The sequence below is a fragment of the Misgurnus anguillicaudatus genome, chromosome 18, assembly GCF_027580225.2.
Source record: "Misgurnus anguillicaudatus chromosome 18, ASM2758022v2, whole genome shotgun sequence".
In the NCBI taxonomy this organism is placed as follows: domain Eukaryota; kingdom Metazoa; phylum Chordata; class Actinopteri; order Cypriniformes; family Cobitidae; genus Misgurnus; species Misgurnus anguillicaudatus.
In genome coordinates this window covers 5,779,265-5,806,976 of record NC_073354.2, presented here as the reverse complement: position 1 = coordinate 5,806,976, position 27,712 = coordinate 5,779,265, and the positions used below count along the sequence as shown (strand labels likewise).

Here is a 27,712-nt window from a genome sequence, read left to right as displayed (position 1 = left end):
TACCATTAATTGAAGAAGTCAAGCAATTTTTAACTGAAAGCAGTTCACACTTATTAAGATTAAGGTGTAGACCTGAAGCTTTAGAGAAAAGCTGGAGAGTATGGAATGCAATCGGAATTTGAAGAGAATCTTCCAAAAATAAAACAGTGTCGTCAACGTGTCGTTTCTTGCGGCGTCGCTTGAAGTCGAACAAGCTAAATGTAAAGTACCCCGCCCCTTTCAGTGACGTACAGCCTATCATTATCGCTTTACGCCGCCAGCCAATGGCCTTAGAGAACTGAACCAATGAAGGAGGAGTCCACTGACACGCGGACTGTTTATTCTGGAAGAAGAGTTAAGTTTCAATCACAAACTGTATGAACCAGACATTTCAGAGAGCGAGGATTTATTTATTACGTTTTTGTCTGCAACTATCATTAATTATACGACACACAGAAATGGATCTTAATCGGGCGAAGAAGTGTTTTTCTGTGGAAGAAGTTTTACAAGAGTTAACCGAAAGCAGCGATCAAAAGAAAAGCCGTGAGGAGGAGGAAGAATTCAGTGATGATGAGGATGGACTGAGTGATGAAGAAAGCACCAGTAATGATGAAAGCCCAAGTGATGATGAAAGCACAAGTAATGATGAAAGCACCAGTAATGATGAAAGCACCAGTGATGAAGAGGATGATTACAGTGAGAAAGAGGATGGATTCAGTTATGATGAGGAGGAGGATTTCAGCGACGATGAATTCAGTTATGAGGAGGATGAGGGAGACACTGACGAAGAAGAAGAAATTGTAGCTCGGTGAGTTTCACATAACACTAAAGTACAATAATATAATTATATAGATTAAGTTTTATATGAATAATGGCAGCGTATGAACTAGAATGGTGTTCGTCATTGTAAAGTAAGCTGGCAAAACAAGCTGATAAAATAATGTAGTGTGCACCGCATGTATACAACTTTGGGTAACACAATAATAATGTGGCCAGACTGTTGTTTATTCGAAAAAATACAGTTGAGATAAATAACATTGTGTTGTGTGTATGACCGGCCATCAATGTGATTGTTGCGTGTCTAGATGGCTGGTCGTCTTATGATTGATCCCAATAGCAGCAAAGCTCCAACTATTTTCACTTTAATTGTTTTTTTTAAATCATTTTCATTGCTGATGATGTTTTTCTGTGTCTTGTAGTTTGGGTTCTCATGCTGAGGATCCAGAGGCCTGCAAACAACCTAAAAAGAGACCCCGTCTGTTAAACTCTTCATTTTTTAACTACAGCAGTGAGAGAAACAAAAGAAGAAAGACGTCACATTTATTTGATTGTTACTTTGGCACGTCAGAAGATGAAGATGTCTTTAAGCCAGCGAGGACTCCAGGACCACAGCTGACATCCACAGCATCATACAGCCCACTGCAGTTATTCCAGCTGTTTATATCTGACTCAATGTTGGAGACGGTGGTTGCGAATACAAACGCTTATGGGGCCGAGATTAAACTGGATGAGAAGCCCTTCATAAACATTTCTTTGAATGATCTGTACTCATATGTCACGATGCTTTTATTTATTGGATTGTCAAAGTGTTTTTCACTGAGTGACTTCTGGAGGAAGTCTAAAATTCACCATCCTGATTTTCCTTTCAAAGTCATGACTTATGAGAAATATTCACACATCGAGTCTACATTTCATCTCAGTGACCCCAAGAAAGATGCTGAGAATGACACAAAGAGAATAACATCTGCCTATGACAGCCTTTGTAAAATCAAACCGATGTATCTGCAACTGAGAGATGCATGCAAGACCAACTTCCATCCTCACCAGAACATCACTGTTAATGAGTGGCTGGTAGAGAAAGACAACGGCTGGAATAAATGCTTGAAATACAAAGCAAATAAGGTCGGATGCAAACTGTTTGGGTTTGGGATTACACCTGGGATTTCTTTATATGTAAGGGTACAAAACCTGCAGCACAGAGCAAAGGTGAAAGCTATGAGTCTGTCATGACCCTGATGGGGGGAAAGTTGGGAGGAGGCTACAAACTCCACATCGACAGCATTCACAACAGTCAAGAACTGATCAGAGACCTCCAAGAAAACAACATAAGGACCTGTGTGCCAGCTCCATCCAACATGAAACAAATCAACAAGTTTCACAGAAATACAGATACTCTATTGAGCAATTACACAGTCACTAAGAAGACCACAAAGTGGTACCGGTCCTTATTTTACCACTTTGTGAATATAGCTGTTGTGAACGCCTTCAGTATTCACAGTCAGATGGCCCAGATGAAGAATCAGAAGCCAATGACACACAAGGGTTTCCGGGAGGCTCTTATCATGGAACTGGCTGACTTTGTGTCTCTTAATAGAAACGCTCCTCCATGTCCTCCTGTTCATGATTTGCACTTGATAACGTACATGACACCAGACGGCACAAGCGGTCAGTGCAAACTTTGTAAGCAAAAGACTCAGATTATGTGTCGAAAGTGTGATGTGGCGTTGTGCTTGCATCCGACACGTAGCTGCTTCAGAGACTGGCACCTTCAAAAGAAGTGCATGTAATTTTATATTTATGTTTTTGTTTTAATTTAGTTTTAAGTACTTCGTAAACAGTTTTTTTTCTGAAAAAGCTTTGACACTGTAAATATTGTATATGGGCACTGTTTTATTGCAATCTTTTCATCCATATGTAATTGTGTGAAACATTTCAAAATTTCAACAAAAGTGCAAGCTGTGACCTTTTGAAGTCTCAAAGTGACACTTTTAGGAACTTTGAAACACAAATTTGTACTACTTATGACTTTAAATTTAGTTTATTTGATTTGCGGTTGCACATTTATATTTTTTATTAAAACTATGCAAAGAAATTTAGTTTCACTAAACTTTGGCATCTTTTTTTTACATGTGGACAAATAAGTCCAAGGTGTCTTCTTTAAGAATATTAGGAATGTTTGTGAATGGTGTTTTGATCTGGACATGTTGTTTTTATTATTTATACTTACCAGGGGTGTTTTAATAGTCACTGTGATCCTAGACGTCCAGGTAAACTAAGCTAAAATTTGTTAAGATAAATTACAGACAGTTTATTCCTGTTCAATTACCCATTTAAGTAGATTTTTTTTCAACGGGCTTAAACTTGATGGGTTGTTGTTTGAAAGATTCCTCAAAATACTCTAATAACTTCTCCAAATCTTCTTTTTTGAGCATTGAGGGTTGCAAAAAATAAAAAGGACAAGGCATGTAGTTGGTAATGTCTGTGTAACATTAAACCTCTGAATGTGTAAACGGGTGTCAATGCATCATTTGGTGATAAATTGTTGGGTAAAAGAGGTAATGCAAAACTACAACCCTGAAAATAGACACAATATGACATTTTTTATTTAAATGACAATTTTCTGGGAATAAATAAAGAGTTTCATTGCAAAACGAGATAATCAACATTTTTTTAATTGTTCAGAAATCTCGTTTTTTGGTTGTGCATTCCAATTAATTTCAATTCAACTGTAGTTGGTTTGTTTTGATTTAAACCTTCACAACTTAAAAAATAGAGCTAAGTGGCACCATAAAACAAAATAATAACATGATAACATAATAATAAACATGTTTTGACAAAAATGTAAAAAAAATGGATTTATCTCGTTTTGCAACGAAACTCTTCAAATTATTACTCAACATTTTTTCTGTTAAACAAAATGTATAAACTATTCATCAAAGCTTTGATTTATTGATCACACTTTAAACTCATCAATCATTAGCTGATTAATAAGTGAACATTTAAAAGTTTTTGCGATAATTTATTTTTCAGCATGATCTGCTTTGTCATGAATTTACGGTCAGTGACGCCCTCTAGTGGATTTATCAGTGATGCACACAGCTTCATCTTTACCATCTATGGCAGAGCCACGTGTAATCTTAAATCTAATTCACACAATCTTATACATAGACAAAATTAATTAACCAAACTATTACCATAAATTAATTATCTGCAAGAGAAGGCATAAACAAATTTCGGGCGAAAGAAATAAAGTCTAAATCTTTTATAGCAGTCAACAAAACAAACCAAGTAGCCTAATGTAAAGAAAAAACAAGAGGTTCAGTTTTTCTAAATGTAAACTTTAACCATAGTGAGATGAGGAAATATTGCTGCATCATGGATGTATGCAAAATAATAATTATGTTAAATTTTAATAATATAGTATATAATATATATAAAAAAAACATACTTAGTTTGCTAGTATAATTTAATTGCATGCACATACGCATTTAAAATGCATTAAATAATTCGTTTACTCCCCTGATTCAAAAAATAGTTTGCGAAATGCACTGAGATTACTTTATTAAAATAAACTAACAGACACGGACGTTAAAGTTGATCGTTATGTGACGTCACGCACTTACCGTAATGGCCCCGCGGGAGGGCAAGACAACGCTGTCTGCAGGTTAATAAGTGAGTGATTTTTTTTTTATTTTACCCTAAATACTGAATAGTTGTTGTACAATTAAAAACACTAACCGACGTCGGACGATGAGACAAACCTGAGCTATGCTTCTACAGAAAACCCAGAAAAGAGGAATTTGTGAATTTTGTGTCATCAATGTCTCTGTCCTCAGTGAGGGGAAATGTCAGCCATCAACAATATCCACTCGCACAGTGACACTTCAATAAAGGTAACCTCACGTAGACACTGGATATATTAATCATTGTATTTTTAGCCATGAATCATATTTTTGTGTAATTTTCTTATCTAGATTGTTGTCGCTTACTGACGCAACCAAGCACAGTAATAGTTACATAAACTGCTAAAGTTAGCTACAGAGAAAATGCAAAAGTGATGTGAAAATGTAATGTTTGCAAATCCTTTTGCAGCTTGATTAGATCGTTGTACTAAGAGTATTAAACTTTTGTTCAGACTTTATTGTTTTTCATTAATTTGATTTATTAATGCAGTAACCTTCTGAAAAATCCAGATAGACCAGCCTGAACTTAGCTGGTTTCAGGTGGCAGTAGCTGGTTTAAGCTGGTCGGTCGTCCCAGTCTGGCAAAGCTGTCCAGCAAAAGTCCAGCTAGATCAGCTTAAAAAGTGACCAAAACACAGCTAGACCAGCTTGGTATAACAGCAAAACCAGCTAAAACCAATCTGGAAGACCAGCTAAAACCAGCATTAAAAATATTCAAGATGAATAATTTTTTACACAATCAACACACACATCTCTGCTTCAAATGAACACTTAAAGTTTGTTGTGTGAGTCCTACCGTTATCATACAATAACACCAAAAGTGACAGAAGTGCAAACGTTACAACTTACCCCTTAGGTGCGGGTTAACAAAAACAAGCATTGTGTCAATTTTAACCCAGCACCCGTTCTGTTCAGTATTTACCCATTAGGTCAAAAATAACCCAGCCATTTTTAGAGTGTGATAAAAGGAGAAAAACTCTTGAATACATGCAGAAATTGAAACAGCCCAATTTGTCTGTGCTGTTATTGCCTGCAGGCAACTTAAACTCAATTTGTCATTGTGTCATGAGCACTAAAAATACACCAAAGAGCCACTTCAAAATGGCACACCTCCAAAGTGACCCCTTTTAAATGTGTCAGATCATTTAGCTCATTATGTGAGACAGATGGAGCAGTATGTGGTTCAGTTCTCATATGCAGCCCGTCTGAAGGAAATCTCTGGATGACTGTTAACAGCAGGGGTTAGGTCTCCAGACTGCAATTTAGTGGTCACATTGAGACACTTCATGTTTTCTGTTAAAGATCCTATTGTCTTTTTGTGACTATATGTCGTCCTGAGATTTAATATGAATAGGTGAACCATAAAATGCCAAACAATCCAAAAGTGCATGTGCCAAAACAGGATCTGCATGGCCCACTGCGCATGTGCAGAGCGTTGCATTTGCACACAGATCTTGATGACAATCTGAAGTGTGAAAGGATTGAATGTGCTTAAATCATGTGATGACTTCTCTTTCACAAATGCTTGTAAACCCTGAAATGGCTGTGGTTTAACACCTCAAAACGAAATACCAAACCTACATTTTAATGACACTAAAAAGGAAATACTTCATTTAAAAGTGGAGGAAATGACATTAGTTTGTTTAAACAATACCTAAAAACCGTCCTTAAAACAATTTTTAATATTAAAGGTGCAGTGTGTAATTTTTAGAAGGATCTCTTGACAGAAATGCAAAATAATATACAAAACTAAATTATCAGGGGTGTATAAAGACCTTTCATAATGAACCGTTATGTGTTTATTGCCTTAGAATGAGACATTTTTATCTACATACACAGCGGGTCCCCTTACATGGAAGCCGCCATTTTGTGCAGACATGTTTCTACAGAATCCCTTAACGGACAAACTTTTTTACTAAGTTGTCTCCAATGGTGACAAATTTGACCAGTTGCGGCTACTGTAGCTTCTCTATGTGTTTCAAAAGCGAGAGGTGAGCAGTGGACTGAGCCGTTGGTTGCAATTCGCAACCTCACCACTAGATGCCACTAAAATTTACACACTGCACCTTTAAGTTAGGCTGTCAAAAGCTTAATCGTGATTAATTACATACAAAATAAAAGTTTGTGTTTGCATTATATATTTGTGTGTGCACTGTGTGTAATTATTTTGTATATATAAATATACACACACATTTATTTAGATTTTTATATATTTTATATTATATATAAGTCTTAAAAATATACATAAATATAAATTTTCTTAAGTTTATGTATGTGTGTCTTTATATATACATAATAATTACACACACACATGCAAACACAATTTTTTATTTTGTATGCGATTAATTGATTAAGCTTATGATAGCCCTAATATTAAATAAAAAATGTGGCAATGCATGAAGGAAAACTGACTTGATAAGAATTCTTAAAAATAACATAAATATGTAGCCAGTAAAATAATGAAAGTGGATCTTTCAACTACACAAAAATAATTTAAACTATGTAGTTTTCACTTTTTTAGCATTGACAAATTTAGTGAAAACATGAAATTTAGAATATTAAATCAATTTTTTATTCGTTTTTTATTAAGATCCACCTTAAACTGAAATAAAAATTCTCAAAACAACCCCCCAAAAAGGTAAACCTGAAATATTCATCTATTCTGTTAAATAAACTTGTAAACACAGATTCAGGAGGAGCCTAAACATGTCAATCATCATTAGAGCGTATATAAAGCAGTCTCCATGACTTGCGCCCAGTGTGAATGTACCATTACACCAGCCGCTGTAGAGGCGTCAAGCGCGAGTGATTTCAATGCTAAGTCAATGTGAAGACGCGTTGACGTGCATCTGGAGGTCTCACGAATGCTGCAAATTGAGCGTTTCCGTGGCAAACGCGCGAGTTGAAAAATGTGAACTTTGTTGGAAAAATGCGCCGCGTTAACCAATCAGGAGCTTGCTTTAGAAGTGATGTGATTACAGAAAGCGAGCCGAGTCGCAGAAGCCCCTCCCATGACGCAAATTTCCGTGTGAATTTCTCGATGACTAGAATTTCATGAATGAAGCGAGTACACTCAAACTGTTCAAGCAGCAAACTAGACGCAGTAGACGCGAATTTGACGCCTCAGACGTGGCTGGTGTAAACACAGCATTAACCTTGCGGCTCGAGCCCCGGCCTCAGGTTCCCTTTCTCTGAAGGTTCATAGATCCCTTTGAGAACAGCAAGCCAAGTTTGTTTACCACTAATCATTAAGACTGAATTTTAAACCAACTTCATATCATCATAAAAACAACAATAAAATGACTAGCCCAATTCAAGCTTTTTTTATAGTAAGCAAGATTATGCAGCAAATGCTGTGGATTGAGTTTTACTTGTATTGAACCCAGAATATTTCTTTAAAGTAACTTTTAAGACTCATATAAAGTGCTGTCTGTGGATTAATATGCATGTGTTGTGTAACATACAATGGACATTGTTGCATATTTGTTCACAACAAGAAAAACTGTAAATCAGAATCAAACTACTTTTAAAGTGTTTATGTTCACACAACCAACTTGTCTGAATTTTTTAAATACTGGAAAAAACATAAATATAACATAACAATAGTTTAAAATATATATATAATAATTCTTTGTCATTTCTTAGGATTCAAAAAATATATTTTTTAGGGCAATTAAAGGGTAATCTTATTTTTAAGCTTAGCTTGAAAATCGAATTGCTCAAAAACTTGCAGGTTGTAGCTGTTTTTAGTAAAATCTGTCTAAAAATTGGTTACTTTCGTTTACTTTCTAGGGCCAATGAAGACCAGTTTTAGTAAATTAATCATTTTAGGTCACAATTTAAAAAAACGTTACAGATTTTGCTGTGTACTGTAAACCAGTGGTTCTCAAACTGGGGTCCGGGGCCCCCAGGGGGGGCCGCGAGATGGTGCCAGGGGGGCCCCAGTTTTATGACATTTTATAAAATACATTAATTTATCATGAATTCTGTGAAATTAAACCAAAAAAAATAAGGCAGACCTACTTTGTATAATTTAATGTTTTGTTTAATTAAAATGTGAAGTTCTATAACTGTTTTTTGTCATAAATTTTCTTTGGGGGGCCGCGAAGTAATGCACCGTACACAAAGGGGGCCGCACGCTGAAAAACTTTGAGAACCACTGCTGTAAACTACTGCGAATCTGACAAATTTGTCTTATGGAAGTTTGTTCTCTAAACGTTCACCATAGTTAAAAAGACACCAATATTCAGAAAGTGAACCTGATGTCACCGCTGTTGATCCCAAGAGCCGCTCAACACAATGCAAAACATCTTCTTCATCTCCTTTGATGAGTCTCCTTCTCTCAACATTTGAATTGTAGAATCAATTATTGATTTCATTGACAATAAGCAACGTCTCCATCTGCGTAAACAATGCGCATGTAAAGCAGCAGATGAATACGACTGATTTAACCTCAGTCTGATCAATAAGTGAAGTGTGCCTGTCTCCATCATGAGTGCTTGGTAAATCGCAGCCAGCTTCTCTGTTCAGTGGGCAGTCAGCTGTGTAAATGAAGCTTATTTGATGCTTGAATACACTCACAGAGGGCGTATGTAGATCGTCATTTGGGGAGGCCTGACTCCTGGCCGATGCGGCCAACCGAGACAGCTCGTGCCATACACCCCCGTTACGAGGAGGCGTTTGCAGTCGGATCACGAATGCGAAACAAAGAGAGAATAATGTGAGATGGAGTGGCCGGTTGAACAAAAACGCCTCAATTTGCGGATAAGCTCAGTATGGAGAGAAATGGTTTCCTTTTTAATAGACAACAATAACATTCATACATGTTTTGCTGTACAAGCATGTGCTTTAATTTGATAGTTGTATATAAATACTGTTCAAACATTGTCAGTCTTTCAACACGGAGCCCTTATTTCATCAAGGCAAATAAGAAAAATAAAGAATTTAAAAACAATAAAACCAAGCAGCTTGTTTTGGATATATACAGAAGCTTTATACACTCAAGAAATGCTGGGTTGTAATTTAACCTATGCTGGGTTGTTTAAACCCATTGTTAACTTTAATATATACATGTATGGGTTAATTGTCTCTTTTTGACCCAATGCATTTTTTCGAGTGTATTCAACATTCACTTTGTCAAAGTTCTTAAACAAAAAGAAAGCAAATATCTGTCCATCATTGTCTCTCAAAATGCATGAGTGCAAACATTTGCAGACCTCTGGGTATACATTTGTTTCATTTGATTTAAATTTTTACAATATTAAATTATAGGTAGAAGCTCCAATCTATTAAATCTGTGTATTAGCATTTTTATCTCTGGTATATAAATATATTGCACTTTTCTGTGTGACACTTAATATATCCATAATACTTTACAGATCAGAAAAATATACATCTCAATCACACACTGCAAAAAATTATTTTCAAGAAAAACACTTCTTAAATTAAGATGATGAGCAAAACGACCCAAGAAAATGTAAGAGAAAATGTAAGAGATTTTGCGCATAAAAAAGCAAAAAAAATCTGCCAATGGGGCAAGCAAAGAAATCTTGAAAATTTTTCTTAAACACTAAAGTCAAGAAAAATTCAATAAAAAATTCCTCTATGGCAGATTTTTTTTGCTTGTTTTATGCACAAAATCACTTAAATTGGATATTGTTTGTCTAAAAACTAGACTTATTTTCTTTAGTTATTTTGCTCATCATCTTAATTTTAAGAATTTTTAGATATTTTTACTGAAAACAAGACAAAAATACTAAGAATTTTTTTTTTGAAAATCATTTTTTGCAGACTTTGTATTCTTACTTTGTATTTTGTCTTGTTTTCAGTACGAATAATCAAAAAATTCTTAAATCAAGATGCATTTTCTTGATAAACAAAATGACATAAGAAAATAAGTCCAGTTTTTAAAACTAATTTAGTAAATTTGTGCTTAACACAAGCAAAAAAATAATAATCTGGAAAGATTTTTTTATTAAATTAAGTGTTTATTAAGAAAGAAGATTTATTTCTTACCCTATTGGCAGTATTTTATTTTTTGCTTCTTTGCAAATTCACTTAAATTTGATGATTTTTGTCTACAAACTAGACTTATTTTCTTAGGTCATTTTGCTAAACAAGAAAATGCATCTTGATAAAAAAAATTAGATATTTTTACTGAAAACAAGACAAAAATACTAAGAAATTCATTTTTTGCAGTGGTGTCCAAATTTCTAAAACAACATTGAAAGTGTTTGCTTTTATAGAAATGTTAGGACTAAGAGAAATATTATTCTACTTTAAAGGGATAGTTCACCCAAAAATGAAAACCGTATCATCCACCCACCCTAATAATATTAAAATCCTGTATACATTTCTTTGTTCTGCTGAATGCAAAGGAAGATATTTATAATCAAGCAGGAGCATCACTGACTTCCATAGTAGGACAAAAATACTACAATGGTGCTCAAAATCAGTTTGGTTACTTACATTGCATGAAATATCGTCTTTTGTGTTCATCAGAACAAAGAAATGTATACATTGTAACATCATGAGGGTGAGTAAATGAAGACACAATTTTTATTTTTGGGTGAACTATCCCTTACTAAATATAAGCAATTATGTGACCATGTAAACTCATTTTTACAAAAGATTAGACATCCTTGATGCATTTCAACTAAGTTCATGTCCATTCAGAAAGTCAATACTGAAGCCATAGCTCTCACATAAATGATTATAAATGAAAGTAAATTATTATTTTAAAAGGTTGCAAGAAACATTTTTATAGTGGTCTCAGTGTTTTAGATCCCACTGTAAGTGTTTGTATCCGGTCTGCATACAGCAACACAATAAAGCAAGATCTGTCCATTAAATGTATGGACCGCTTGAATCTTACATTCGTACTGTCGCCCAATATCTGTTGCAGTATCTGTACATGCGTATTAAAGGCAAAGTGCAGTAAGAGTGCTTGTACGAAAGGCGGGCATTGTCACAGTGTTACAATGACAGCAGCACAAAAACACCTTTAATAGCTTGAGTCAAACATCTTTCATATGCTTATGGAGTTACATGTTTAATGTTCGACTCTAAATTAAAATAATGCACAGTGCTGAATGTTTCTGTAGCTGACTCGGCATTGCACTGCGTAAAAAAGCGCAAAAGGTCATAGGTTGAATCCCAGAGCATAAACATCGCTTTGAAGCGTCTGCCAAATGTATAGATGTAAAATAGATGTGGACCAAAGGTGTAATTGTTGCCCAGCGGGGAGTCGTATCACAGCCACCGTTGAGACTTGTGTCACCTTGGTTCCACTTTTCGTGTAGACCCAGAACATCGTGTTACAGCGTCCTGTTTGTCCTAGAACAGCACTTCCTGCAGGCATGACACACAGACGCACAGCATCAAGATGATTGGGTGCGAGACCCTATTAGCCTTATAGCAAGAGTATGGGCGAGTGAAAGAAAGCCTATGTGTGTGTGTGTGTTTGTATCTGTGCCTGCTCGCAGTAAATGAGCAGTGTGCACCCAACCATAGCCAACCCTAATGGAAAAGCAAAAAGCATCATTACCTCAGATGATGGGCTGTGCGCCACCCCCCAACCACCACCACTCTTTCAAAAATATGGACTGGACGCGTCAAAATCTCTTTTCTGAAGGATACCATTTAATGGACAGCTGATGGTGAGAATAATCCCTTAGGTGGAGGCTTGACTATTCCCCAGAGTGCTGTATGAACTGAAGTCATTTTGCGGTATTGTTAACACCATTATCTACCATCAGCATGCACCTAAACATAAATCTACAAGCGCATGAAATAAAACCGCGTAAACTTGCTAATCACACACGGATCCAGCTACCAAAAGTTTGATTAAAAAAATTGCTTGCGAAATATTTAGCTGGTTACTCGGACAAGGTGATGACTGTAAGGCAAAAATAAAATGCTAAGTTAAGAAGTTTTTATCCTAGGTATTCCTTAAATGTTGCATCATAAAGCCACTCCGTCGTTTGCTTGTCATTGCGGTAAAATCATTTACCCGTCGATTCACAATCCTCAGTTTGTCTATTCCAGGGTTTTGGAAATGCCTCGCTCGCTCTAAGCAAAGCACGGATGAGAGGGGTTGATAACACCATCAAAGTCATTATTCCTCCTGCTGTTCCTTTGCTTTTCTCCTCCTCTTTTTGCCGGTCACAAACAGTAGAAAGGCAGTCTGATAAGCGAGAACCTCCTACATGCCTTGTTGTTTACACGTAATCGTGGAGACTGTAGACGGCCTTGGGGTCTTGATTTCGGGTTCGAGATGGAGACTGGTACTGTTTGTCCTTCTCCAAGATCAGCCTCTCTGGCACTGGCTTGTCTTGCTGACGATCGTCCGCTTGAAGCTTTTCCTGTTTCGGTGTCTCTCTCTGCGACTGCTCTCGATCCTGCGGCTCAGTCTGACTCTGCTGTTCCCGGTGCTCTTGCTTCTGTTGGTTGCAGGTCGACTGCTCTTGGCGCAGCTTCTGCTTTGGCTTGTCGGGGTGGGACGAGCCCGAATCGAGCGGACCCCCTCTTTTTCCAGGACACGAGAGGCAGAAGATTACACCTGCGGCTAACAGGAATCCAGCCGATACGAATGCCACGTACACTGCGGCACCCGGTTCGTACTTGCTGCTCTTGGGCACTTTGGAGTCCATAAATGTAGTGATGACCTCATTGGTGAACCAAGACGCGGGTACCAGGCACAGGAGCCCCGCTACGACGAAGCAAGCCCCCGCCGAAATGGCCGTGTGTCCCTTAGAGCGATAACTCCCACCCCAACGAGTGCATTTCAGCCCGAGGGCGGCCAGGCAGAGTCCCATTGTCGCCGTCATGCAGGAGAGCACCATAGTGGTGCGTGCGGTCTGCAGGTAGGCGGGCAAAGCCAACACGGAGTACTTAAGAGAACAACTGAAGACCCCGGTGCTGTACCAGGTGCAGTCCATCCAGAGTCCCTGCATCTGCGAGATGGCCGTCATGATGTTGTTCCCCACGTCTGCGCTCACCTTCCAGTTGGGTAGCAGAGTGGCCACCGTGGCACTCACGACACCCAGCACCGCCAGAATGAACGCAAACATCTGCATGGTAGAAGAAGGCATCTTCGGTCCCCGACTTTTTGCTCCCTTCCCCCCGGCGCCGTCTCTCTCACCTTGGGGTGGCCCCCACACGCTCTGCGGCTCCCTATCAGCCCGGCGCAGGTCCTGACAGCAGATAATTTCTCCGCACCGGCTCCGGTGAGCTGCGATAAAAACGAAATGAGAATTGAACTGAGCGCACAAGCGTGACGGTCTGACAGATGAGGCACAGAGTCTGATGACTGAAGTGCGCTTTTTCTCCGCCCTATCCTTTTTTGGGACAACCTATGTTTTAACCCCCGCAGTCAGTCAGCATTTTTTGACAGCATTTGGTGTAGGGGGAAGTGACTTTGTTGTCGAAAGGCTAATTATTTTTTTTTCAAACTCTGCAGCCTCTAGCATTGATAGTAGATCGACTCTTGCAATAAAATGACACAACGTGTATAATGTACAAATTTCGCTCACTGTCTGGGCCGGCATTGCAGAGTTAATTGATTTTTTCCTTATCTCTCCAAACCATTTGGCAGGTTGGAAATTAGAAAGGGAACAAAAATCACTCTTATCCTTTGTTGTCCTTCAAAGAGTGATGAATCTCATGAATAGATCGAGACAAGTGCATTGTTGGTGTGCATTATATTTCAGTCAGAAGAAACAGAAAGCTGTGCTTACCCTTTCACTGGTGTGCGCTATAGTGCGTCAAGCAGTTCTTGGTGCTTTCTTCGAGCGTCTGGAAGTAAAGAGACGAGAATTAAAACAACAACAAGCGGAAAGTAGTATAAAACTGCCTTTTTCTTCCCAAATAACATCTCCCTGGCAACACGGCTCATTTCTCAAAGCTTTTCAGTGTTGTATAAAAGAAGCCCACATGTTTCTGGTGTGAAGGACTGGATGTTGCACAATGAAAGCTGGACTCTTTACCTGAAGGTCATTCAGTACACTGTATACAGAAGCAAAGGAAACGTCCCTTTAGAAAAACAAGCATGAAAATGATGATGATGTACTAATTTTCATTTCGTTCGGCATTAAAAACACAATGTGCAGCTGGAAATCAATGTTTATTATGTGTAGAAACATACAGACAGACAGCGGCTGCAGACATAATGGAGTGGAAATAAGCGCTTGATTTACTTCAAGGTGCAATGGAGGAAATTAGACACTCTTTTTTATCCTCTTTTAGAAAAACAAATAAATGTATGAAAATACAGTAAACCACAGATAGCATGTATATAAAGTCCTTTGAAACACACAGACGTGGATTTATCTCTTGAGATTGTCAAGTGCTGGTAGGCGTTTTTACTGCTAGATATTATTTGTCAGCTGCACAGCTATATGTTGTTGCCACTAAGATAATGAATGTTTATTCATAATCAACTCTATGTCTGATATTTGAAAATAACTTCCAAGTAGGATTTTTTTATATTTTTAATTCAATATTTTTATTACTGTTAATTTGATTTCCCTAGCATATGAGTAAAACAAATCATGTAAGACCAAAATCACTCACAGTAACATTCATTTTATATTTATATTGCTACAGTAAACTACACTACAGTCTTTATAGCATAAAAAATGGCTGTTTTGTGGCAGTGTTTTTCAAACTTTTTGTCAATCGAACCCAATACCTGCCATAAATTACTTACTTGAAGTACACGACATTCTAAATATTTCTGTAATTTTAAGCACATTTGCATGTTTAACTTTAAAAACATTTAATTTTTAAGCGCTTTAACGTTTTTATCAGACGTATTTTACGTAGCTTTTGTACCTGATATTGAACCTTCAATTGGTAATTTTCTTTTATTGATAGGGGTGAGCGGGGCACAAACAAATGCGGGGTTAATTTTAACACAGCTCTTTTTCTCTCACTGTCAGATGATGATCTTCTGTAAATTTTTAAAAAGATTTGATGTGTTTTGGTTAAGATATTAAATAAAGAGTGTTTTGGAGGCATGAAAGTAAATTTCTTGGGTGCGTAAGTCACCAAATCCAACTTTATATTATTTTAATCTCTGTCTTGTTACCTAAAACATAACACCATTTTGAAACATGTCAACAACTCCTAGAAACTGATAGCTGGGATTGAAAACATTTTTACACAGTGGGGTTAGTTGTAACACAGTAACACATTAAGGTATACAATGATAATAAAATTAAAACATTGTAAATACTATTCATCAAAATGATAACTGTTAATATAATAACAGAGGAAATAACTCACAAATAACTTTTTTCAGAAATAACTTTTTTGTCTTAATTGTGAAGCCCTTTAAAAAAATCTATTTATATGCATTGATGCATAATACAAGGATGATTTGAAGGATCATGAATGGATGAATGTGTGGATATCTATCTATTATAGGCAGATATATAAACAATATCCACCTTTAGTATAAAGACAGAATTTGATTGAGTTATTTACGTTTAAACTTAAATTTACAAGAAATCCTCTGTTTGTTACAATTAACCCCACTGATGGGGTAAGTTGTAGCGTTTGCACTCCTGTCACTTTCTGTGTATTTATACATTAACGGTAGGTCCCACAAACAAACTTTAAGTGTTAACTTTTTAGCAGAGATGTGTGTCGATTTTGTAAAAAAATGGTTCATCTAACTTGAATATGTTTTTAAATGATAGAGCCAAAGCCAAAAAGTGTTACTTTGTGCCACGCTCTCCCCTATATCTGTCCATTCTGAGTTCTTAGTTTTCTGATATGTTGTAGTGTTGTTTAATGTTCTCATGACATGCAGATGAAACAAATAAAATTGTATTACTATTTAATTTTGTTACTAAGTGTTTTATTAAAAAAATTACTTTTTAAAAATATTTATTTACATTTTATGATTTAATTGTAATTTATTTATTAAAATTATTATTTCTTCTTGAGTTATTCATTTGCTACAGTATTATTATTATTATTATTATTATTATTATTATTATTATTATAGCAGTATTAGTAGTATTGTATTGCTTAAAATAATATAACTATAATAATAACAACAATAATAATAATAATAACAATAATAATAATAATAATATGTGACCCTGGACTAGAAAACCAGTCTTAAGTAGGAGGGGTTTATTTATAGCAATAGCAAACAATGCATTATATGGTTCAAAATTATCAATTTTTCTTCAATCATAGGACATTGTGTAAAGATCATGTGCAATCAAGATATTTTGCAAATGTCAGATTGTAAATATATCAAAATGTATTTATCACCATTAGTAATATGTGTTGCTAAGGACTTAATTTGAACAACTTTAAAGGCATTTTCTCAAAATTTAGATTTTATGAATACTTTAAATTTCAAATTTTTAAATAGTTGTATTTCAGCCAAATATTGTCATATCCTAACAAACAATACATCCTTGTAAACCTCATTTTAGATGATGTATAAATCTCAATTTCAACAATAGTCCAGGCAAAATAGCGTTTTACGACAGACTAATTGTAAAAGAATTTTTTTCAGCCTAGATCATTTCTATGAGGTGTCCAGAACAACATACTAAAAGTCCTAAGAAATCCTAGTTGAGGAAATGTGTTAATTTTTCATCAATCCGAAATGTGTGCCAATAAGGCCAGACTACAATACACCCCAATAGGGCTATTTGTTTCCTTTACTCCTATCAAAATGAAACTTTACACAATGAAAGTACCCATGAAAAGTAGTTTTTTTTGTGTTGCAAGTTGCTTAGAAAATCAAATTTAATATGCAAATGAGCCATACACTAATCGAATATGCCCAAAACACACCCAAAAGCAACATTTTGGTACTACAATTTTCTTCTCAAATGAATTTGAACATTCACATGAGCTTTACACTTATTCAATATGTCCCAATTTGCATAGACAGAAACACCATCCACACGCACGATAAATACATCGGCCCAATGTTCATCCAATGATCCTGTCGCTTTCAGACAGGCCTCCAACCTAACCTACATTTTTTTCAATTCAATTTTATTTATATAGCGCTTTTCACAATTTGGTACCTTTTAGACCTATGCGTATGTGTTTAGTCATAGCAGTGATTAACAATCCCTACTGAAAAATTTAGCTAAGACCAGCATAAGCTGGTAACTGTTTTTTGCTGATTTAAGGTGGCAGTAGCTGGTTTAAGCTGGTCCTCCCAGCCTGGCAAAAAGTAACCTGGTGTTGGCTCGTTACGCTGCTTGGCTGATCAGTCATTATTGGCATTAATCTCCCATCCAAAACATGGCACCCCCAAGGTTTTGGGTCCATAGGTTCACTTCCCCCTTTCCACTTCATCATTTGGTAAAAGACCCGGAGACTATGGAACTTTGCTGCTGACGTTGGAGGGAGAGATTGAGCTTCCACTGGAGATGAGTTCTGAGTTCCTTTAATAAAGAATCGCCTGTATCTTAGCATGTCCAGTGATTCATCCTTTTGCTCCCATACAGTGATACTAGAGCTTTTTCACCTGCAATGATGATGCCTTTTCCCACATTTTCCTGTGACTGGCTAAACACCTTAACTTGTTTGAGAAAGCCAGTGTCATTCTTTACTTTTTTAAATGCCATCCCTTTCCTATGCAAAATAGACGAGATGTAGAATTAAAGCCTCAAAATGATTAGGGTTGGATTGTTTGAAGAGCTCGATGTGTCATCTTGAATGGAAAAAGTCTGAAATCATTTAGTTGCTTTTAAATAAATATGTATAATACGGTACTGTTTTCGTTCCCTGATTAAAATGTAAGTATGGAAAACAATCAATTACACATTCTTAATAAAAATGTCATTTCAATTCTGAAACATAAGAGGATTTTATATAAATTGTTTCAGCACTGACCAAAATAAATGGCCAATTGCACTGCATTGTAATGAATGTATTTTGCAACGCAATTTTTTTTACCCATATCAATGCTGCAAGGAAACCTCAGGTACATTTATGCTGTTATACTAGTGACCTTAAGAAAAAAGGTATCAGTCTTTCTTGTGTTTTGTTAATGATTTACTGTGTTGATCTATTTTCTAACTTAACATGCATTTAAATTGTACAGATTTTGCTAGTGCAATTCAGATTGCTTTAGTGAGGCAATTTTATCAGATGAATATAATCCGGAGGGGAAGAACCAAGTAAAGAACAAACCAGGAAATGATATGGGGGTGCCCGAACCAAATGCCACAAAGAAGGGGTTGAGGATCCAGGCTGGATAAAAAACATAAAAAAATGTAAAAACAAAAACACACCAAAAAAAACCACAACCCTCCCCTTCTGTTCAGGCTTGTGTTCCTCCGTGAACCTGAAGATAATACCGGCGGGGGTTATACAGCTGGCAGGAACTACCAAGCCAGGCAGTTTTCAGGTTAGAGGCCAGTTTGAAAGCAGCAGGATGATTGGATGAACATTGGGCCGATATATTTATCATACATATGAATTATGTTTCTGTCTATGCAAATTAGGACATATTAAATAAGTGTAAAGCTCATGTGGATATTCAAATTCATTTCAAAAGAAACTTGTAATACCAAAAAGTTACTTTTGGTTGTATTTTGGGCATATTCGATTAGTGTATAGCTCATTTGCATATTAAATTTAATTTTCTAAGCAACTTGTAATACAAAAAAAAATTACTTTTCATGGGTACTTTCATTGTGTAAAGTTTCATTTTGATAGGAGTAAAGGAAAAAAATAGCCCCATTGGGGTGTATTGTAGTCTGGCCTTATTGGCACACATTTCGGATTGATGAGAAATTAACATATTTCCTCAACTAGGATTTCTAAGGACTTTTAGTATGTTGTTCTGGACACCTCATAGAAATGATCTAGGCTGAAAAAAATTATTTTACAATTACTTCTATTTTTTGCTCCAAAATGAGTTAGTTTGCCTGGACTACAAATTGACCCTTGGTTTAGTGGTCCATGGTCACAAACAGTATAACACATTTTAATCACTGCATTTGCACAGTAAAATAAATTTTGTATCACTCTAAAAAAATATTTAAACCAGGGTTGGGTAACTATAGGACAGAACACATTTCTGGGTTAAAATGACCCAAATAATGGGTTGTTTAACCCAACTGCTGGGTTATTGTTAATCAACCATGTTGAACCAACCAGCAGTTGGGTTAAAACAACCCATTATTTGGGTCATTTTAACCCAGAAATGTGTTCTGTCCTATAGTTACCCAACCCTGGTTTAAAAACAACCCAATATTTTTGTGTACATGTAACATTTGGAGTTTGTGTTTTGAGTCTGTACGCACATGCGCAGAGTGTTTTTGGAGTTACAGGACTGAGCATGTGTGTACTGTGTGGGATCGTGCAAGGTCGTGGGAAACGAATATGGAAATTCACGGTTCTCAGAGAAAAACACAAAGCACAACACAACTCACTTCTTACGGCTCATGACTGCTCTTTTATGGTCATCACATAATAGACTTTAATATAAGATTTCAACACTTAAACATTTAAGAATATATTAAACATGCAAATAGTGATATTGAGATAAGATGATTGAGAAATAAAACTACATTTGATTATTTAGCATATCTGTAACCCAGTCCCAATCCAAAACAAACACTTGGGAACTACAAACTTTGAATTAAACAATTGAAAAACTAACAGCCTGTTAAAGACATTTGAGGAAACTTGTGTCTTTTTTTAATAACTTGATCTATTTTCTTCTCAAAGGATAAAAGAAACATAATGATTATAATCAACATTATAATGCCAAAACAGTTTCGTGGTCAGTAAGAAATACTCTATTATTAAAAATAATATTTTTAATTCTCCCTCAGAAGAGGTAATTTCATGACCTGCCTATACATATTGATTCTGTTTTTCTATTAAGTTTAGTGTTTTTCCTCAACAATGAGGGTCATTCAGGGCTTTCATCAGCCTGAATTTATTGATTATAATGTGCATAGTGTACATCATTAAATGCATTCATTTGATAAACAGAAATGACTGTATCAGAATCCCTGCCGTTTATATTTTATACAATCTTCACATTTCACAGCCATTCACACACCGCCGATAAACCTAAGCTGTTTTTAAAGCTTTGCAGACATCTGTAAATGTAAGGTAAATAGGGTCAGTAATGAAAGAGGATCTTTACAATAGTGCTGTACAGCGCAGCAGAACAGACAGAGACTGTATATCTGTCATTAAACAATAAAGACTGCTTGTTCCAGCCGGGGGCACAACCCTACACCATCACCGCTAGTACACATCTGAAAAACAGCTCGCTTCCTTCCATCATCAAACACTGCTTCACTACACAAGAGACAGCATTGAATGTGTGTTGTACACTGAACTGTGATAGTGTCCCTTCAATGTGTGTTTGTGAGACGGGTGATAATGACCAAGTCCAACAAATTGTAAATAAAAGAAGGAAATAAAGCATGACTCCAAATATAACGTATTAACAAAAATATGAGATTTCGAGAGATACTTTGCATTTGCTTGCACCGACAAATGGTCCCTAGCCGTCACCTGGGTGGTACCCTTAAAAAGTACATTATTGCAACTAGAGAGATTATAATAGTACCTCAGAGGTACATGATGGTAGCAAATGTATACATATCTGTACCTAAATGATACATATTATGACCTTTTTGAAGGATAATGTCCAAGTGACCATTCTTTAACAACCACCCAAGGTAAAAGAGTACACAGACAATTCACTGTCATATGTCTACATTAGTTGTGGCTCAAAAGTGTGTTTTGGCGATTTCTATACACCAGACAAAAATTGTGTGTCTGGTAGCTTGATAAAGTAAGACCACATTTCTCATTGCGCATTATGATTGAAGGCATCATGTTTATGATCCAAACCTTTGGGCTAAGTTTGTTTTCAGGACTCTAAATATGTGCAAAATTAAATATGAAACTTCTGTAAACACACTGAACAAAAAATGTATGAGTCCAATATTCAAGAAATATCACTGTACCCACCATAATGTTAGGTGCAGTTTGTAGATTTTAGCAGCAGGTAGCGGTGAGATTGTGAATTGCAACCACCCCTTTCTTTCGAGACGCATAGAGAAGCTACGGTAGACACCACAGGACAAACATGTCATCGTCTGAGACAACACAGTGACCAAATGCATTTTGTAGGGCAGTTTGTCTGTTTAGAGCTACTGTAGAAACACAGCGATGCGATACTTTTGGGAGTACTTTGACTCGGCGCAGTAACACCCTCCCTCTCCCATTATGAGAGGGAGAAGGGGAGCGGACTTTTCAGGCGAGTCCAAGTACTCCCAAAAGTGCTATTACGCCATAAAATATAGTTCCTCTTTTAAATCCGCTTAGAAAAGCGCTACGTTTTATTTTGTACCACCAAACTTGCTCGTATAACTACTCGTCTTAAATAGGAAAAACGTTGATGTGTTTGGTCACTTCTAACTTTATCTCTAAATGGTACCATTGAATGAATGGGGCTAAGCTAAATGCTATCGTAGCGTCGCAGCGCGCTCCAGCGCTTACGTGCACGCACACAGATGATAGAGGGATGTATCAACAATTCTTAGTTAAGGTAATAACATATTTTAATATTGAAAATGAGTAGACTATTCCTTTAACTAATCTTCATTTTTATTTTAAAAATGTATTGGTACATACTAAAATAACGAACTAAGATTAATAAATGCTGTAAAACTTTTGTTTGTTCATGTTAGCTAATGCATTAAGTAAGGGATATGTATAGGCAGCAGGTTGTTATCGCAGAAATAAAGTTATGTTTATACTCGGCACGGGCGCATTGGTGTGCACGCCAAAAGTGACGTCAACGCGGAGTGGGCGGTCGTGCGTGTTGGGTGCGTGAGACCCCATTTCACGTGGAGGTGTGCACGGTATTTTTTGTAACTGTGCGCGCGGCTCAGCATCCGAAAATCAGCCTGTGACGTATCTCTTTGATCAATCCAAGCAAAACAATGTATATATTTATCTGACACTCTGGAGGTAAATTATGGAAACTTTGCATTTTAAAACATGAATTCTTTTACATGATTCAGAATGTTTGGCTTATATTTGTATTGAATGAACCACTAGACGAGGAATAAAATACAAACCTTAAGATGTCTGTACTGTTTGTTTAATAAAAAACTTTAATGAAATGATGATGTTTAATAAAGACATGTTTAAAAGATTGTTTTTTTATTCATGTTCTCATATTTGTACTGTATATCAAGCTCTGATGTTAAAAGCACCAGGGTTGTTCCAGCGGACGTCGTCTTCTATTCTCTTCTTTGTGTTTGTTTTTGACTTGATTTCTCGCGTCGACCCCTGGCGGTTCAAAAAATAGTGCAACAGCGAGCGCGTCAACTATAAACGCCTCGTCCGTTTGGTGAGACGCGCACGCGATCCGCATTGCGGAGGCTTGCGTTGAGGACCAAAGCGCGAGTATAAACAAAGCTTAAGCCACAACAGTATGATCTGGTATCACACTGAAGGGGCTTTTTTGCTATAACAACTGGCTGCCTGTAAATTAACCCAGTGGTTCTCAAACTGGGGGCCGCGAGATGGTTCCAAAGGGGGCCCCATTTTTATGCCATTTTATCAAATACATTCATTTAGCATGAATTCTGTGTAATTAAACATAAAAAATAAGCCTACTAACCAACAGCACTACTTTGTATAATTTAACATGTTTTGTTTAATTAAAATGTTACATTTTAGAACTGTGTTTATTATAATTTGTCTTTGGCGGGGCGACAAAGGGGGCCACATGCTGAAAAAGTTTGAGAACCACTGCATTAACCTGCTTATTACATGGCTATTTACCTCATAAGTAAGGTAAGGGGCATTAAAGATTGATTTGAAATATTTTATTTGCAAATTTTTAACGAATGGAGAATTTCTGCAAGAAAAACCTGTTTATTTATTAGTAAGACGTTCAAATGTCACGAACACATTATTTGGTTTAATCATTTGTAAATATAATATCATATGTGCTATTAAAAGACATTTTTGTATATTCATATTAAACTGTACTTTTCAAAATGATTTGCAGCATCCAGTTAGCCTGTGTTATTAGTTTTGAGTGATTGTTATCTGAAAAGAACGAACCTGCAAATCTCGCAGCTGGCCAATCAGAATCAAGCATTCCAACGAGCTGTGTAATAACTCATTTTAACAAATACAACCTTATTATAAAGTGTTACCACCGTAATATTAAATCATGGTGAGTCTCATAATCTCACATGTGAGTTAGTGTCTCTTTTAGTTTCAGAAAAGAGATCTTAACAATGTTTCAAACTGTTTTGATTTGCAAGATGTGAAAATAAAGTTAAAACACGACCTCAAACACGTCTTATCACATTCTCCCAAGTTTAAATGCAACATGAGCTCACAGCAAATCGTGTCAAGTTATAATCACGAAAAATGTTTTTAATTTATTTATTCATGTCCATGGCACGAAGTTTAGCTTTTTTTTCGTGTCTTGAGCACAAATGTCTTTTTCGTGTCATTCTGCACAAATTTCTATAAATACTTTTTCATGTCTGTGGCACGACTTTCTTTTTCGTGCCATTTTATGTATTGTTTTCTCTCTTTATTTTTAAATCATTGTCACTTGGGGTTGGAATTAGATTTGGGGTTTGGTTTATGATGTCTAAAAATGTAACAGAAAGTGATACTAACACCAACCCCAAGCGACAATGGTAAGAAAATAGGAAAAAACTATGAGAAAACAATACATAAAATGACACGAAAAAGAAAGTAGTGCCAAGGACAAAAGCTGAATTTCGTGCAATGGACATGAATAAATTAATAACATTTTTCGTGTTGAAATGGCAGTACTTATCCTATATACATTTCTAGAGTATTTATATTATTTCTTCATTTAATCCAATTCATTTGTATTTATTTATTCTTTAAGAATTTTTAGTAGACACATCTAAGACAAAGTTGAAACATCACACCATAAAACAAATGCAGCAAGTTAAAGTTAAAACAATTTGGTCATTTACATAAGTCAATTCAACATACTATTTTATGTTTTGACCTGTGAATAGATGACAAAACTTTTAAAAACAAGTTGAAATTGTTTAACTTAATTTTTTAAGTTAAAGTAGCATAAAAAAATATGTTTAATAAAAATGCTGGATTAGTTTTTTTTACAGTGTAGTGAAGTTTAATACAGAACTTTATAAGCTTTGAACAAGTACAGTATTATTTCCCTCAAGGTGCGAAACATCTCTACTAACCTGTATGTTGAACATACTCCATCTCTAAACTCCAAACTCATCCTGATTTCCCATCAGTTGTCCGATTGCACACACGTGAGGTCAGCAAAAAAAACACACACACACAGACAGCGTGTGACGTCCAGGTAGAGAGAAAACGAGGCCGCCCTAAATGTGACAGTGGGAGGACGCCGGCGCCCAGCTGAGCGCAGCACATTCCATAAACTCCACACTGCCGGTCAGAGCCATCCAATCCCACAATACCCGGCCTGACATATTCCCACCACTTTCAATTCCCCAGTCAAAACTCGTCCAAAGATTCTGGAGTTCTGGATCCATCTGGTTAGAAGACCCAAGAACCTGTCGACTGACTCTCGGGAGGATCTGAGAGAAAGAGCAGAGCGTTGGTTCAGTAGAGAGCAGGCAGAGGGCAGGGGAAGCCCAGTTTTTGGGATCCAGTAAGTATACTGTGAGATATACAGGCTCTCTTCACTTCACACGCTCATCCATCAGTGACACTCATGCTTGTAAAGATCTGTCTCTGGAGAGCTGTTTATTCCCGTCCTCTGCCTGTCTCTGTTGATAAGGATGGAGTCTCATTCACACGTTACGTGCTGGAGTGGTGGGCCGTCTTTATGGTGCTTTACACAGGTGTTACCGTGGCAACCGTTTCCCCAACATTCATCTCTTGTTGCCTTTCACTTTTTCACCATCATACTCTATAAGCTACAGCTTTAAAAGACAAAATTCATCATAGTTTTTTTTTACCATCAACCTTACCTTTAAAAATGTTTTAACCATATCTCAGATGTCAATATTTGGTGGCCTAAATACCAATACCCATTATTTCAGAATTGTCGCGTTTCCATCCATAATGCTGTTAAAATAAAATAATATTTGGTCTTTGCAGAGTCATCCCTTTGTTGCATAATAATGCTTGTGGTTTGAGCATTTTTTATTCACAGAATTCCTACAAAGTATGTTGTCTCCCAAAAACTTGTGTATTTGTGTGAAAACACATGTATATTTCCCTCATCTAAAACGTATATTCAGTACCGTGCAAAAGTCGTTTTAGCAAAGTTTTAATGTCCATCCATATTTATTTTTCACTCTTTTATTAAGATACAAACAGAAAATACAGGAAATATGTTCTGAACTTAATGTCTTCTTCAGGCATCAGTCAGTATTTAGTGTGACCTCTCTTGGCACGAAACACATCTTGAGCTTTTTGAAGGAGGCTAACCCGAAACCCAAGCGACAATGATTTAAAAAAAAAAAAAAGAAAGAAACCAATACATAAATGACATGAAAAGATGCGCTGTTTTAAGTGAACAGGAAGGACTGGCATTTCATATGTATGCAAAAATGGAATTTGGTGTATGTATTGCACGATTTTAACCCTTGTGGGTTGTTCGTGTACAAAAAAGCCACTGAATTAAACGGCTGTAAAATGTATCAGATTAATTTTTTTTCTAATTTTCTTTCATAAATCTGTTAATCAACCTCAGTACTGATCAAACCTACCAAATGTTTACAAAATTTCCATGATTTTAAATCTTTAATTGCCAAGTTCATAAGTGGTGTCACTGATTTGGGGGGGAACACAAATTGACTGATTTTAACTTGATGTACAAGCCAGAAATTAAGCTCTGTTTTTTTGCACAGGCCTACTAAAGGGCTAGTGTCAACAGTAAAAATGACCAATTTCATCTCCTAGCAAAAGGAAAAACCGCCAACAATCAAGAATGCATGACAATAAGGCGTCATGGCTCTGCAATAAAAAAATTTTTGTTATAATGGAAGTCATTGGGGCAAAAAAGCCACGAACAACTAATTAGGGAGAAAAAAAACTGATGCTGCACAAAAACCAAAAATGCATCAAAGCCAATCCCTTTCACCAATCCCTGACAAGCCCAAGACCGTGAAAAAGGTAAAAAAAATCCAGTCCACAATCACTTTTTATATTGAAACTCTGTAATTTTGTGTGTGTGTGTTTTTTCATCAAATCAGTGACACCACTTATGAACTTTGCAATTAAAGAGTTAAAATCACACTGTAAAAAAATCTGTAGAAATTGCAGCTGGGTTGCTGGTAACTTACCGTAGATTTAAATTTATGTTTTTTACTGGCAACATTTTGTTCAAAGTTAAATGAACATTAAACATTTACAAGTCTTTGTCTTAACAGAGTAAAACTAAAAAAACAGCATCAAGCAAAACATTCTGGGAAACAAAATCTGAAGCAAAAAACAGAAAAAGGTTGATGATGATTTCTGGTTCCCAGAATGCTTTGCATGAGGCTGTTATTGTATAATTTTATTCTGTAAAGATAAAGACTTGTTAATATTTCAAATTTATTTAACTTTAAACAAACTCTTGCCAGTAAATAACAAATTTAAATATACGGTAAATTACTGGCAACCAGCTGCAATAACATTGTAATTTCTACTGAATTTTTTACAGTGTATGGAAATTTTGTAAACATTTGGTAGTTTTGATCAGTACTAAGGGTGATTAACAGATTTATGAAAAAAATGTGGAAAAAATATTCATCTGATACATTTTCACAGCAGTTTAATTTAATGGGTTTTTTTGTACACGAACAACCCGAAAGGATAGTAAATTTGCACGGTATATTGTTGAGTTTTTGAAAAATTTCAAAGCATTTTCTCAAAATATGTGTAAATATAAGATTTGTCTCCAAAAATCATTCCACTTGCTGAATCACAGATAAAGTTGTGGCCAAATTAAGACAAAAAAACCCAAAAATGGCCTCAACAATCCACAAGGGTTAAACACGGCATACTATTTATACGCATGAGAATGGGTTGGATCACATACCATTGCAAAAACAACAAATCTAATGTTGGGACGGTGGCCTTTTATATACTGAGAGTATTCTGATGTCATTAGAGGTTTATAAATTAACACACGATTCAAAATGTTGGTAATAAAAACACTCTGAGAAATATTTAGATATTTTGACATAAATAACGCTGGAATTACACAAATGGAAATCTTACTAACAGATGTCTCTACAAATTAAGCTGGA

At 36.1% G+C, this 27,712-nt stretch overlaps 2 protein-coding genes across 4 annotated transcripts; one reads left to right on the top strand and one right to left on the bottom strand.

Moving 5' to 3' along the window:
• Positions 1-309: 309 nt before the first annotated feature.
• On the top strand, positions 310-1,989 carry LOC141350372 (uncharacterized). The gene is made up of 2 exons (XM_073855448.1): positions 310-787; positions 1,179-1,989. Exons 1-2 carry the CDS (start codon positions 357-359, stop codon positions 1,987-1,989), a joined length of 1,242 nt encoding a protein of 413 aa, XP_073711549.1. The 5' UTR covers positions 310-356.
• A 9,210-nt stretch (positions 1,990-11,199) lies between these two features.
• On the bottom strand, positions 11,200-25,269 carry cldn20 (claudin 20). 3 transcript variants are annotated; one of them, XR_012358555.1, is made up of 4 exons: positions 24,683-25,269; positions 14,180-14,237; positions 11,989-13,674; positions 11,200-11,792 (listed from the first exon to the last, which is right to left on the bottom strand). XR_012358555.1 is itself a non-coding variant. In XM_073855664.1 (3 exons), the coding sequence occupies exon 3, from the start codon at positions 13,532-13,534 to the stop codon at positions 12,662-12,664; it is 873 nt and encodes a 290-aa protein (XP_073711765.1). In that variant the 5' UTR covers positions 13,535-13,674; positions 14,180-14,237; positions 24,683-25,269; the 3' UTR covers positions 11,200-12,661. The 3 variants fall into 3 exon arrangements, 2 of the variants coding, with proteins under 2 accessions (XP_073711765.1, XP_073711766.1); XM_073855664.1 differs by having other exon boundaries at positions 11,200-13,674; XM_073855665.1 differs by lacking the exon at positions 24,683-25,269 and having other exon boundaries at positions 11,200-13,674; positions 14,180-14,314.
• Positions 25,270-27,712: the final 2,443 nt, after the last annotated feature.